Below are 15010 nucleotides of genomic sequence, written 5' to 3'. Positions count from 1 at the left end.
ACTTTTGATAACGTAGGTAAAACGTGTGGAAATGTGATAAAAATATGCAAGAAAAGTATAAAACAATTTAAGAAAGAAATACCATGCTGGTGTACATACACATAAACAACCCTGAAAAATGTGAACAGCTAAACAATAAGCTATTTATAAGCTGCTGTATATAGTAACATGACAAAAGCGTACAATAAATATGACATTTACAAAACGCATGAGTAGAAAAGCCCATTCACAGCAGTGCCGTACTTCAACAGATGACCTTGTAGAGTATTTTCAATGTTGTAATATTCAATATTTTAATATTAGATAGCTCCAATGCGTAGATTTAGCATCGTTTAGTTTTATATAACTGTATCTTTTGTAACTGTTTAACTACTGAGTTTTTAAATTCTAACATATTTCAAAACATGTTGGCTGATCTGGGAGCGTGTATACCCTTGCGTTATTGAAATGTACATAGAATTCTATTAAAACACAGATCCCAGATCTGTGCGTGTACTTTTGGACCGTATTTACAAGGCGCGGCCACATGAGGCGCTCGTACACGCCTCCTTGTTTGAGGTATCTGATTCTGCGACTGTGCAGATGACGCAGTGAGGTTCAATGTGTAAAGATGGCTCCTTTTCCGGACGAGGTGGATGTTTTTACTGGCCCACATTGGCGAATGAAGCAGTTGGTGGGCTTATACTGCGAAAAGGTGTGTATAACTAAAAGCTGGTTATTAATGTGCACTTTTTTGAGAACCATATGACAGTGTAAGGCTAACTGACGAGTGGACGCCAGCTAGCACGCTGGCTAGCTTGTGTTTGTAGCACTCAGGATCGAATAGTTAGCTAACGGTATGTCGAAGCAGACTAACAATCTGATGATTGTCTCACGACTACATTAGGACCGTTTTGCTAGCAATGTGGTGTGACTTATAAACGTGAAGTTGTCGTTACATGGAGGTGTTTGCTTATCCGTTACTTTGAAGCATGTATTGGGTTGCTCTCAAGAACAAATCGTCGAGTAGTGCTTGCTAACTGGTTTGGCTTAGTTAGCTTAACGTTAACTAACTTAGTTAGCTAACTTACACGGTACATTATGTAACATCACAATGCAATTTCTAATACACAAGTTGTGCAAAACATTGAAAAGCATTTTCTAAATGCACCGTGGGTGTGCCCACGTCAACTAGCGTTACGTATACTGTGCTGCTGTCATGTGCTCTTATATATAAAACCAATTATTGTGATCAGCAGTAGTGCTAATGATTTGATTTATTATTGTATTGATATTAGTATAACACAAACGGCGTAACAATTTAACAATTGAGTCATTTTTTGTTTTTGTTTTTCCAGCTGTCAAAAACCAACTTCTCCAACAACAATGATTTCCGCTCATTTCTTCAGTCACTGTGCGCCACCTTCAAGGAGTTCAAGATGCATGAACAAATTGAGAATGAGTACATTATCAGCCTGTTGCAACAGCGCTGCTGCACTGTCTACAATGTGCACTCGGACAACAAACTCTCAGAGATGTTGTCCCTTTTTGAAAAAGGGTTACACAACGTTAAGGTAAAAATGCATGGATGCTTTACAGAATATTATATTATCCTGCCATGAGCCTAATTTGCACCTTGTTTGCACCTAGGCTTTACTTTAAAGGAAAACATACATGAGTTCTGCAGAGCTCAGCTGTTAGTTGATGCTCATCGGTTGGGTTACACTCTGTCATTAAAATAAATATGATGTTAGCCACACAAAGATTGCAGTACTACCAACAACAACAATACAAATATTTTTTATATACAAGTTAAATGTAAATATGGGACATTAATTGGTATATATTTAAATGTAATTAATTTAAAATTCCTTTTTATATATACAAATTGTAGGACCCCCTATTCCTATAAAACTAGTACATTGTATGATTTTACAACTTGAGAATTTATTAATTAAGAAAAGGCGGTGCAATGCTTAAAGTATGCTGAACGGTATGATAAAGCCAGGGGCCTTTTGTGATCTGCTTAACAAGAAGTTATTGTTCTCTCTCAAGCCATGGGCAAACCAAAATACTGGGTTTTCCAGAATGATGCAATTGTATAAATCTTAACTTCCGCTTTGCCCCAGTCAGTTTCTAAAACAGAAAGGAACATTTAGTTGGTTTGGCCTGAGATCACAAACTCTGTCCTATGGGAAATATGTTTCTCCTGTGATAAACAATACTGTGCTGAGATTTACTTAATTTGTTTTTCTTATTTGTTAAATAGACTCTGTAGAATGCTAGCTCTGAGGTTATAAATTGTAGTTGCAATGACTAATAATGTAGCAGGTTTTATAAGAGCTAGATGTTGTAGATGGGATTGTGAAGTCTCAACTGCAATGCTTTTTAAAAAAAGATTCCACAAATGAATACTTGTTATTTGTTTTTAGAGTGAACATGAGCAACTAAACTATGCCCAGCAGCTGAAGGAGAGACTAGAAGCTTTCACACAAGACTTTCTGCCCCACATGAAGGAAGAAGAAGAGGTATAAGATGTTAACCTTTAATTTCATTGTTAATAATATCTTTGAATGAACTGATTCTACAAAGAATGGGTAAGACTAAATGGGGTTACATTAAAAACAAAGGCATAAGAACATAAAAAATAAACCCAAGGAAACATATTGTGAATTTCCCTGTTGCAAGCTGTTAATAAATTAAGGAGAGTTGTTGCAGGTGTTTCAGCCTATGCTTATGCAGTACTTCACCTACGAGGAGCTCAAGGACATCAAGAAGCAGGTGATAGCACAACACTGCAGCCAGCACCAATGGGACTGTGCTGCCGAGGTGCTGAAGGGCTTCAGGTTGTGGAGCCAGGCAGAGGAGCTGCAAAAGGCCTTTAAATATGCCGACCACGAGAAGACAGATTATGGTTAGTGGATACATTCCTAAATGTTACTTTTTTTAGCCATTGTTAATCAAAGTTAATTGAATAACAGTAAAAAATATTTGAAGCCCAGAGGTATTGTTTAACACTTCAGTACAATACGCTTATTTATTTTTTAATTTTTTTACAGCAGACATTTTGACTTGTCATAGAAAAGTGTAACCAATAAAATAAACAATGGCTCCGCCCCATTTATGTTTCCCAGTAAGCTGTGGCAGCAAGCCACCATGTACAAAAGCAGGACCTTGAAACCAAAAAGTCTAATGTCCAAGCAATGCCATTTTTAACAATTTAAGTTTTCTTAAAAAGACACATTGGCATTTGTAAAAGGTGCGTTTCATTAAATGTTGGCATTTTGAGTTGGTTACAAGCAAAGTGTATTGTTCTCTTCCTCAGAACTGGAAAAGAACAGGAATTCTTCAACCCACATCTCCCAGCTTCCTACCGAAATTATGCTGAGGCTCTTCCACTATTTGGACCCTGAAGACCTGTGTCGCTGTAGTCAGGTGTGCAGCTCTTGGTCAGAGCTGGCTAAGACTGGCTCTCTGTGGAGGCACCTCTACCCTGTGCGCTGGGCCAGAGGTAGGCTGCTGATAAGAACTTGTGATTACCTAAAAGAACAAAATATTGTTAACAAAGCCTAATTTTCTCTGCAACATATATATTAATATAGTAATAAGTCATAAAAACAACATGCAGAAATACTAGCATTGAGTCAAGTATGTAGAAGTGGTGCACTGCTAAGAAATGTTTGTGTCTCTCTAATGTAGGTGATTATTATAGTGGCCCCCCTGGGGATCTGGACCAGGAGCCAGATGATGAGTGGGTGAAGAGTCGGCAGAAGGAGGGGCAGGCCTATCAGAAATGGGATGAGGATGCTGATGTTGATGAGTCTGGTAAGCTACATAAAAATGTATAATTGGGAATGTGCTATTGCTAGTTTCAAAACCCTTTAACCTGCCTTTGGCAAGCTACTGCATTGTGTACTCTTAAAACACAATGGCCACTGTTTTTAATGCTCTGCAGTGTAAGACAGTCAGGCTTTTGTTAAAACTGGTCAGCTGAAAAAGTCTACTAAAACATATCTTCAGTAACACTGCTAAAGTCACGGGCTGGGTTGTCATGGGCAGCGTTGCATGGTAGTCCATTCTTTGAAAGTCATGGTTAAAACTCGGGGTGGGAAAAATGCATCGCGATTCTCTTTAGAATGATTGAATGCTCGATTCTGATAAGTTAATAAAAGGGGTTAATTAAAAAGTTATTTATATATTTTTAAAATGTTGATTTGTTTTTAAAAGTTACTGTCCCCAGACATGTACAAATCAGAAAACAGAGTGACTGTAAGAGGACGGTTTGATGGACAACAACTTAGAGTTTAGGCAAGGTTTTGTGTATACAGTATACACATGAAATAATTAGGCTGTTAAAACCACAACATGACTGAACCGCTGACATGGAAGATTACTGTGACAGAAGGTGACTTTCACAAGCATGTTTAAGGCTTAAGCATGAAATGACTACAAAATAAAAACAGACAAGAAGTTCACAAAAATTTGTGTGACAAATACTGCATATGTCAAAATGTATCAAACTAATGTATGCTTTTTAAAATCACACATGAAAATGCACATTAAAAAAATTGTTGCATCGATAATCTGATTTGAATCGAATTGTGAGGTGCCCAGAGATTCCCCCCCTAGTATATTTAAACTGAGTAAATTGCATCATCCACGCTCTTGTTCATTGGCTTTTTAGATGTGTCGGACCACACACAGGGCTCCCTGGCAATAAACACTGCTCAGCGAGAGAAGAGGCTTCTGCATGGGATTATCCAGAACCTCCTGCCATCTGTGGGCCCGTCTGTCAAGTCCATTGTTCTGGCGTACAGTTCGACAGTCTCTAGTAAAATGGTAAGCAGCACACAATCTTTACTTTAACACTGTAAATATACAATGCCTGATTATGAAGATTGTGCCAAGTTTGAACTGTCACTTTTATCCTCCTTTCAGGTGCGCCAGATCCTCAGTTTCTGCCCCAATATTACTCACCTGGACCTGACCCAGACTAATGTTACAGATAGTGCATTTGATAGGTAAATATTGAAAGTCGTAACTAAAACAAGTATTACCCAGGACCAACCCTTGTCAGTTCTTTTTTTATTTACAAGAAGCTCCGCATTTATCCCCATGTTCTTGCTATCCCCCCTCTTTCAGCTGGTCGTCTCTCGGGGCTTGTCTCTCTCTGGAGCACCTGGATTTGTCAGGGTGTGAAAAGATTACTGATCACACCATGAAGAAACTGTCAGTTGGGCTGGGTGACCTCACATCCTCCACCTGCTTTGACAAACGTTCGGACCGACGGGCCAAGCTTCTGAAAAGTTCTTCAATACCCATCACTCTGGTGGAAGAAAGGAACCTCTATCCGGTTGGACGAAAGCGGCAGGCCGTCATTTTTAAGCCGGGGACTGGCCGTTGGGGCGCTGCCTCCACCCCCACGCGAGTGTGGGTCCTGGACCCCTCAGACCTTGCTGATATTGAAGACGCGGCGGATTGGAGCCACCGCGCTGGGGTGTCTCTTCCTGAAGCAGAAAGCCTTGTAGAGACACAGCTTGCGGGAAGTCCATGCTGTTGCAGGAGGAGCAGGAGGCACGGGCACAGGACTGGCTCAAAGACCTCCTATTTGCATCAGCAGTATGCAATGTCTGGGGAAATGTTTTGTGGCCATTCCACCTGCTGCACGACTAGTGACATGGCCCTCAGGACTTTCACTGGGCCTCAGTGCGAGTCAGGCACCACCAGAAGCAACACTGCAGAGTTTTGGACTAAATGCTCCTCATTTGGGGGCCTGCAGTGCCTGGGGCGTCAAAACAGGACTGAACAGTCAGCGGCAAAACGCTCACTGAGGTTTCTCAGCCTTTCTGGATGTTATCAAGTCACAGATTTGGGCTTAAGGTAAAAATAATGCACTGCTGTTTTTCAACAAACACACTAACACTTGAAATGGCATAATTTCATAGTGCTTATCTGGGTTTACATGGATTTATGTGAGGTTAGTATCTTCAGAAATGGATGTAAAACAGTGAGATGTATGATGTCATCTTACGTTTTGGCACATTGCAGTTTCAGAACACTTAGTGGTAAGTGGCAAGCGTAGTTATTTTCAGTGCTAGTTGAATACCCAAGGTGGTGTAATAACTTGTGTGCTGTCTATTTGTACAAGCACTTTATCACTTATCTTGGTAAACCCCTCCCACCTGCAACCTCTCACGTACACAGTTTAGGAGAGATAAGGTGTGTTTATTCACAAATAAAATGGAAAGTAGAAATGCAGGTGTGCTCTGCCCATCAAGTTAGTTTTCCATCAGATAACAATTACTTATTAAAGAATGGTGTTGTGCATTCAAATTTCGATAGTGAACAAATTTCTATTGGTTAAGATTGGATTATCAGTGTTCCCTTTCAGTGCCTGTGTGCACGTTGCTGTACCTGTATAATGAGGTTGCATCATGTGTTTCAGGGCTGTGTCGCAGCGTGGAGGGCTTCCTTTCCTGGAGCATCTCAACCTGTCTGGCTGCCTCCTCATCACAGAGGTGGGGCTGCAGGAGCTGGTGTCAGCCTGTCCTTCCCTCAATGATGAGCACTTCTATTACTGCGACAACATCAACGGTAACACTCACAAGGGAAACTGTTAAGGATCCCATTTTTTATCTGAAAAACAAACTATACATGCTGTTAAGGTGCTTTAAAAATAGGCTGTTATATAACTGTATGTTAATATGTCATGGTGAATGTTAAAGATTTAGTAAGCAGATCTATTGCAACTGGAACAAATCTTACTAACCCCACCTGCATAGCATGTGTCCTGTTGTAAGTAACAGATGCTACTGAGGTGGAAGGTAAGTAGGCATTACAGTAGCCAGTATGATGCCGTTAGTATTCACTTCATTAAATTGAAATATAATTATTCATTTTTTTAAGTATTGGTGTGTGTGTGTGTGTGTGTGTAAGGGCTTCAAGTTTTTTCATTTGTGACATGGCATGTAGTTCAGTAGGTCACCACTGTGTGGCGTTTCTCTCCAGGTCCTCACGCAGACACGGCCAGCGGCTGCCAGAACCTGCAGTGTGGCTTCAGGGCCTGCTGTCGCTCTGGAGAGTGATCCCACCAAGCAACACCTTTCGTAAAATGTCACATCTTCTTTTTATTGCACTTTATCCTGGGCATACCAGTTGCTGTGTTTTGTGTCACTTCAAAATGTTTCTGGACAAAACTAAGTTTGCTCGTGTTATTTCCATTTCCATCTATATTAAATGGAAATATTCCTTTAGAAAATATAAAGGGGTGATAATGGATTTGTGTATGAAAATGTACATTCGGTTTCCTGTTTTGGTTTAAAAATAAAACAACTAGAGACGTGTAAACACCAAGCCACCAAACATGTTTCTTTTGTCACTAAAACTAAGTCGTCTCCCCCCAGTGTTTTAGTTGACCTATTTATAAACTTGTTTATAAATTATTTATAATATATAAACAAGTCATTTGTTGGAGAGGATGTGTACAATTGATAGGAGTGAATTTATTGCTGCTCCCCTTAGACTGAAGCTGTCAATTTGTTGACGGTTACAGGTCAGAATGAATAGTCCCACTATACATGTGTTTTCTCTTAATGTTGTCACAGTAGCCATTGAACTACACCAGACATAGGACACCAGTAAAGGATGTACAGAGATAGGAATTGGTACATGATATTGCAATGTAGTATTAACAATTTTGTTCCACGTACCAGATGTTCAGTCACCAAAAAAAATGTTTTCTTTATGCACTCCAAATGTTATGGGAACAAATGGACCAATGTTCATATAAGAGGGATTTTTAGAGAATCTGAAAAGGGATTAGGAATATAACCATAGGCTGGTAGAAGTCTATGTTCTGTTTTCAGTAGATTGTATTTCATTTTAAATCGTTTTCCCCTTAAAGTCCCACTAAAAATGTTCACTTCATAAACAGAATAATAAAAGGTATCTTGGGGTTAAAAGCTCTGTTGGTCATTTACATTTTGTGAACTCAAAGTAAAAATGTAAATGCTTGCAAGTGGGATATTTTAAGCTCAACATAGTAAATTAAACAATAGGAAACCTGTATACTGAGCTACCAGTAAGTAACATTTGTACATTCTAATGCCATCCAACAGCCCTGCAATAAATATTTTTGTGAAGTATTTGATCCTGTTTTTGTTGGTGATGATTTTTAACTATTGCTTTAGGCAATTGCTGAAGTGTAACACATTTCTATAAATTTGTACTTTTCTGCTTTCCCATTTACGTCAAGATTAGATTAGATTAATAAAATATGTTGGAAGCACAAGCTATAGCCCCAGAAATGGCTATTCTCGAAAGTCGAAAACAACTGAATGTTATTTGACGCCCCCTATTGCGTCTCAGCTGACTCTGCAGGTGCTTGTTAGTCTAACTTGGGAACACTCGGGACTTAACTGCAGCTCTGAGGTCTCTGCCTACTGGCCGGTTGCTGTTGTTTCAGTTTTCTTTTGGTATGGTTAAGAGATCTTCAACAAGGGGACCTAGGGGCTACTCAAGAGTTACTGCAGAAAACATGATTTATAAAATTATTACAAATAGGAACAAAAGACTTAAGGCAGCCCTACAGATTATTGCAGGCCCTGTCTAATATGCAACTTCATTTTATACAATGTATGTAGTTGGGGGGCCCGGCTCTGTCTCTTTCAGTTAAGGGTTCCTTGGCCTAAAAAACATTGAAGACCCCCTGCTTTAGTTCATCTGTATGCTTTATTTGCATTTTACACTCACCACTGCCTTTACTGATCACCACATCCCACAACTTATTCAACCCTTTAATTTGGTTAATAAGTATATTTTTGTAAAACTGTATCATGGCGTGTTTCTATTTGTTGTGGCTAGGTCATAACAATTAGGTTATTTGGTTCAAAAAGGTAGGATTTAATACAAGGTCATTGAATTTGATTTACAGGTATCAAACTGGTAACTATATAATTATATACATTAGATATACAATAGTGTTCAGTGTGTGAATAATGTAATTACATAAAGTTTTATTTAAAAAAGCTAAAGCTCATTTATATACAGTACAAGTCAAAGGTTTGGACCACTTTCATTCATTTGAATGGGAAAGCGGAGCTCAGCCAGTGCTACTCTACCCGGTGTGTACTGCACAAAAGCAATAAAAGAAGAGCGATCCACGGTAAGAGGAGTGTCTCTTGTGTCAGGTACGCACCAGTGAGGCCAGGTACACCCACACAGACAGGACATTATTGGGGTAGGGGTGCACATACACGGCCAGGGCAAACTCCACATTTGATGCCTGAACATTGTGAACTCCAGTGCTGTACACTGCCTCTATGATGGGCCGGATCTCAGAGAATGGCATGTGCAGGGGGAATCCTGAAATCTAAAAAGGAAAATAAAAAAAGCTATTAGTAATTTATGATAGAAGTTAATTAATGCGATGCCATGTGCATTATGTCAGCTGACATATCTTGCCAGAGCAGAGAAAATTGTATCATTAAAATAATAGATTGATGACATCATTCAACAACTCAGTCGAGTACGTTTTTCCCAGGTGCTTCCATTTCAGACTTACATTGTTGTCTCCCAGCAGGCTCTGTAACTCGTGGCGGTGCCCCTCCGCCATGTCCTTCCCCCCGCTCAGCTCCAGTTTGGGCAGGAATTGTTTCAGGGTAGTGGTGCAGTAGCGGTTCCAGCGGGTCGGGTGACGAGGGCGCCACTCCATGATCTTCTCCTTTAGGATCTTCTCAATTCTATAAAAGTGAGATGGTAAATGTTTTGTCTAGTGTGTAATTGTAGCCTCATAAATCAACATGACACAGTATCAACTTGCCTGTCCTGAAGCTCTGCTGCAGCTGATTTGTCTGTGCCCCGATATACCAGCTGCTCTGGCTAAAGAGATTTAGATTTAGAAGACAATGTAAAACAAGTACCACTAAACGTACGAGATTGTAGATAAATGTTGAACACTTACTTGTACACTTGACAGCCCAGGGTGGGAGAAGGACCGAGAGAAAAACGGCTTCCACAAATTGGCCTTTGTGGTGTCAAAACTCACCGTCATTGGTGACGTATATTCTTGAACGTTGAACCACACCTGAATAACATTTTTGGCATTATTAAAATCATCTCCTGATATTAAAATAAAGAATGAAAAGCCACAATGTGAACTGCTAATTCTGCATAGTTGCTCCCTCTTCACTCACATTGTCAGCATTAACCAGACAACCAATGGTTTGCAGTGGGCAGAAGGTGTCGTACTGTCCGTAGTACTGAGCACTGCTGGGATTCCAGATCAGGTAGCGGCTCTGCTCAAGGGTCAAGACGTAAGCCGTGGGTCCCTAAGAAATATAGAGATCGGAAAACCTTAAAGCTGCTGCAGAAAGACTCAAAAGCTCCTCATTATTTTTATACATATGTGTCTACACACCTCTGGTATAGCAGTGCCAATTATGAGCCAGGCTTTCTTGCCCATAAACAGGAAGTAGTTGCACAACAGTACAGCGTGTTCTTCTTCATCTCCTGCTAGGAGGGTGAGGAATTGCTAAAAAACAACAAGACAAGATACAGTAAGATGGGCATTTTGTTTCCCCCCCCCCCCCTTTTTTGAAATATATTTGTTGGGGTTTTTCTTTTAGTAAGAACAGCTGAAGAGAGACAATTAACGGGGTAGAGCGAGAGGGGGGACGACACGCAGCAAAGGGCCCCAGTTTGGACCCAAACCTGTACATTTGGCAAGGAGTGTCTACATGGAACGCACGCTCCACCAGGTGAGCAATATAGGCTGCTCCAGATGGGCATTTTACCTCATCCTCCAATCACAATCACTAAGAGAGGGTTCACTCACATCACAGGTGCTCCACAGGTCACAGTTACCGGAAAACGAAACTCTGTCCGGCAGAGAAGGGATGAGCGAGACAAATCGGGCAACAAGGGCCTGTGTGAGGATAGAGTCAGACTGTGTCACTGCAGGAAATCTGATCAGGTAAGAAATACAAGCAATTACTACTAAAAGACCCCCTTGCGACTGACCGTGGTCTCTTGGGCGTTATCAGGGGATGCGTCCAGTAACTCCTGTGGGGGGTTGAGTGGTCGAATGTAGCGTGTGATGAAGATGGTCTTCCCATTGAGATCTATGATGGTGGTAATGCACGGTCGGTCCGGGTAGCCCTCTGCTGCTTCCCTCTCAAACCTCTCTGAGGCCTGCAGTAAACGCTCATCCTCTTGGCTGTCAAACTGCATAAAAAGGTCAAAGGTTACAGCAAAGGAATACAGCTCAGCACTCTGTACATGGATTAATATGCATTGAGAACGATGCGGTCATAGATGGTTGAGTTAGATGAGTAAAAAAAAATGGTGTGTTTAACTAGAAGGTTACCTTTAATTCCTTTATCTAGCATATGTAGCAGAGAAAAAGAAAAAGTGGCACAAAAAGATAAAAAACAAAACTTTAATACATTGATGCATAGCCACCTACTTATAACAGCATGGAGAACATGTGAACTTATCTGATGTATTGACATAGAAACTCAAATTAAAAAGGAATGGATGTTGACAAGATCTAAACAGGGGTTAAAGTGGGCACAAAACGATCCGGATCAGTGTTCCGGCAACTGTGATTAATAAGTTAATTAATCTGATTGGCAGTGTCACGCATCGTGTTTCCTGTTTGTATACGATAACGCAAAATATTTATTCCAGTGTTTTCACTCTCAGCCGGACAGTTGCGCACTATCCAAACTGGTCAGGAGAAAAGGTGAAGATCGCATTGTCGGCAGCCTACCGCTTACAAACAGGCTCGGTAGTGAAGGACGCAGTCACATGCTACATATCCGGTGTTTTTAGCCAAGCTAGACAGAGAATAGTCGGATTAAATAGATCACTGATGCTGCTTTGCCTTTATTGTTCTCTGTGAATCTAGCTGGAAGTAAATGTAGGCCTGGGGTGAGTGAATGTGTTGGACTCTTTAAAAAAAATGTAATGCTTGTTAGAAATGCAGTTAACACACCAGCCATAAAATTTAAACTAAAGTGTTAAATTTTGATCTTAGGTGTCCCCCACCTGCCGAATCTTACTTTAACCCCTTGGATCTGAAGACACACATAAACTAAGAGAAACTAGCACACAGTGATGCAGGCTGGGTACTAAAGAGCAAACAGGAGTCATCCTTTAGCTTGGCACTTAAACATACATGTCCTACCTTTTCTCGAACAGACTCTCCAGGCACCAGCTGGGGTTCAATGGTGATGAAGAGTGTGATGAATGTTCCCTCACTCAGGTTACGCATAGTATCGTAGGCACCATTAGTGCCATAGCTCCGCTCCTTACTGTAGCCCAGTAACACCGCCGGTGTATGCACCTTGAATGTTCCATCAATCTATCCGATGGAATAATAAAAAATGAGTCAGCAGTTCAGGTAGTCAGTGTGCTTACCTGAAACAAAAACTGAACAAAGAACATTTTAGATAACGGAATTGACTCTTCCTTTACTACAATCTATTTTGGCAATATTTCAGCTAATGTAATGGGACAAGACAATTCCGTTAATTGCAAACATTAACAATATTCCAAAATATTTTTAGCAGCTAGCAAGAAAGCCATAGTACGAAAATGGTTACATTCAAGATTAAAGAGGTTTATTGTCACGTACACAGTAAATAGCACTTACACCGTGCAATGAAAAGCTTGCTTTGCCAGTCTTCCTTACAAGACGAATAAAAAGGAGAATAATTCAATTAAGCTAAAAAAACAAACAATAAAAAAGTTAAAATAAATAGTTTGAAAAAATGGAGGAAGTACATAAGACAGCTCTGTATGTGGTGAGAGTCCAGTGCAGTACAGACCGAATCTCCACCAAAGACTGACTGGATGGATATTGTGATGAATGTTGTAAGTATTGAAAGAATGAATGACTAAATATACGGGCTAATAAGTTCTGGCAATACATGAAAAAATGGATTGTGTTTGTGAACTCAGGGGATGATAAATAACAATATACTGTATTGTACTGGCATTGTGTTCATTCAGTTTTGATGCCTTCAGTGATAATCTACAATGTAAATAGTCATGAAAATAAAGAAAAAATATTGAATGACTGTATATATATATACATATATACATATAAAAAAGACTGATCAGAGACTCTCACCCTGGACTGAGAATAAATGGTGCTGAAAGGAATCTTGACGGAGCCCAGCCAGTGCTTCTCTACCCGGGTGTGTATTGATTTCGCTCTGTCTTGGTCCTTCTGTGGAGCAAAGGGTGTTAAAACACGACGCAAAGAACAAATAATACAATTCAAGGAACATGTTCCAATATGATTGCTGTGAGCGAAATATAAAGTGTTACTCACCACTCCAGTTTCATAAACCACCTCATCAAATATGTTGATGAAAACTTCGTCTTTGACTGATTGTAAGACAGCCGCGCTGTAGTCCCCATTTGGGGCACTGTAGAGAAGAAGAACAGTTTAGCATATTATCTAATTTGTTAGTGTTCTCTTAGTGTGTTCACAGCACTTTGTTTTGTTTTGAAGGTACCACATACAAGTAGATAAATCTGATTTGGAATTGGCCACCAGTAGCACTCAATGGCAATAAAACTGAGGCTGCAGCTAACAATTAATTTTATAGTTGATTCATCTGTAGATTATTTTCTTGTTTGGTCTATAAAATATCAGAGAATGGTAAAAAAAATTCGATTAGTGTTTCCTAAAGCCCAAATTAAAGTTGAAATTGAATGTCTTGTTTTGCCCCAAATTTTAAGATATTCAGTTTACTGTTACATAACAGTGAAGATCTAGAACAAGAAAATATCCACATTTAAGAAGTTTTTTTTTCCATCAAAAAAATTGTTTAAGATTAATTTAATTGTTTTAGTTTAGTTAACAGAAAACTCTGATTGGACATATAGTCTAGCTAGCGGTCCGGATTTATCCTGAAGAGATCTGAGGAGCAGGTAACCATAGTCCACAGAAAAAACACATTGGGCGAAAAGTCTAACATTGGGTGGAATGTCCCGCTGCACCGGAACAATCCCAGAAAGGGAACGTCGTGGATATAGACTACCTGAACGGTAGCTGCAGCTCCTCGTTCCAGCAGGGGTTGGGTCCATCAGCTGTGGTAGTTTGAAGCACCATGCGCTGAAAGGAGACCTCCACAAAGGGCCTCACTTGTACCTACATCACACCAATACAAAACACAGACAAAACGTAGATATAATATAGATCGCATTCCAATAAAAAAACAGATCTTGCTGCCAATCAGCTATAGAGGGCAGTTAGTGTACCTGACTGAGGAGCCAATCACTGCCCTGGATGGCACTCTGCGACGTCTGTCCGGGCTTACTGAAATAAACATGCAGTGAGACACATGTTTAACTTTACATGTCTAATATGTATAATTTTGTGGGGGTAACCTAGGCTTTCGTACTCTGTTCTATACTAATCTGAATTTGACTGGGTGCACTCAACACTCACTTGGACTGAGGCCTGCGGATGGGGATGTCATAGGCCCGGATGATGTTGATCAGTAGTTTGATGTCTCCATCAGACAGATTCTGAGCAGTCACCTTCTTCCTCGCTTTCCTTTGAGGTTTCAGCGGCCGCTTGGGTTCAGCCAGCTTGAAAAGGTTCAGTCCCAGAATCCTGATTGTCAAAACAAACAGCTGTTATTATTTAATCAACAACCAACAAGGGACTGCTCATTTAAACCAATATCAGACTGTCTACACATCATCGACAGATCACATTTTGTTTTCATTTTTCAAGAATGGGATATGATCATTACTGACAGTGCTCAGTTCCTCCAGGAATCTGGGATTTTATGATCACAAAACTAATTTAGCTGTTGAAAAACGGAACCACTAAAAGGAGAAAAGTTTTTTATTCTGTTCGAATTATCATGTACTGGTGTAGTATACGACCAGAAATATGGAAGATTAAACTGTGGCACAGGGGACTACCAGGAATAATAAACTTTATTTCAGACCCAGGGGGATCCATATCAAAATAAGAACATATACAAACACAAAAATACAAAAAAAA

The 15010-nt window shown here is 40.1% G+C and overlaps 2 protein-coding genes across 6 annotated transcripts in view; one reads left to right on the top strand and one right to left on the bottom strand.

The window, feature by feature from the left end:
• Positions 1-610: 610 nt before the first annotated feature.
• On the top strand, positions 611-8128 carry fbxl5 (F-box and leucine-rich repeat protein 5). Its single transcript, XM_034882701.1, has 11 exons — positions 611-694; positions 1338-1553; positions 2412-2507; positions 2698-2893; positions 3305-3490; positions 3679-3804; positions 4664-4818; positions 4918-5000; positions 5122-5859; positions 6425-6573; positions 6988-8128. The coding sequence occupies exons 1-11, from the start codon at positions 611-613 to the stop codon at positions 7062-7064; spliced, it is 2106 nt and encodes a 701-aa protein (XP_034738592.1). The 3' UTR covers positions 7065-8128.
• A 969-nt stretch (positions 8129-9097) lies between these two features.
• cc2d2a (coiled-coil and C2 domain containing 2A) overlaps positions 9098-15010 on the bottom strand; it is an 18072-nt gene continuing 12159 nt past the window's right edge. For 3 of the 5 annotated variants that reach the window (XM_034882691.1, XM_034882694.1, XM_034882692.1), the window contains 15 exons: positions 14444-14611; positions 14254-14311; positions 14034-14143; positions 13319-13415; positions 13115-13213; positions 12167-12343; positions 11345-11359; positions 10999-11202; positions 10814-10903; positions 10397-10510; positions 10173-10307; positions 9941-10063; positions 9800-9858; positions 9542-9719; positions 9098-9349 (listed from right to left, as the gene is read on the bottom strand). In XM_034882691.1, the coding sequence (XP_034738582.1) occupies positions 9164-9349; positions 9542-9719; positions 9800-9858; positions 9941-10063; positions 10173-10307; positions 10397-10510; positions 10814-10903; positions 10999-11202; positions 11345-11359; positions 12167-12343; positions 13115-13213; positions 13319-13415; positions 14034-14143; positions 14254-14311; positions 14444-14611 (1813 nt within the window). In that variant the 3' untranslated portion in view covers positions 9098-9163. The remainder of the gene's footprint in view (positions 9350-9541; positions 9720-9799; positions 9859-9940; positions 10064-10172; positions 10308-10396; positions 10511-10813; positions 10904-10998; positions 11203-11344; positions 11360-12166; positions 12344-13114; positions 13214-13318; positions 13416-14033; positions 14144-14253; positions 14312-14443; positions 14612-15010) is intronic. The other 2 variants (XM_034882693.1, XM_034882695.1) reach the window with 1 other exon arrangement.

This window comes from Etheostoma cragini, chromosome 9 (genome assembly GCF_013103735.1).
Source record: "Etheostoma cragini isolate CJK2018 chromosome 9, CSU_Ecrag_1.0, whole genome shotgun sequence".
NCBI classification, from domain to species: domain Eukaryota; kingdom Metazoa; phylum Chordata; class Actinopteri; order Perciformes; family Percidae; genus Etheostoma; species Etheostoma cragini.
Note: the sequence above shows the minus strand (reverse complement) of the source record. Positions and strands in the feature narration are given on the sequence as shown.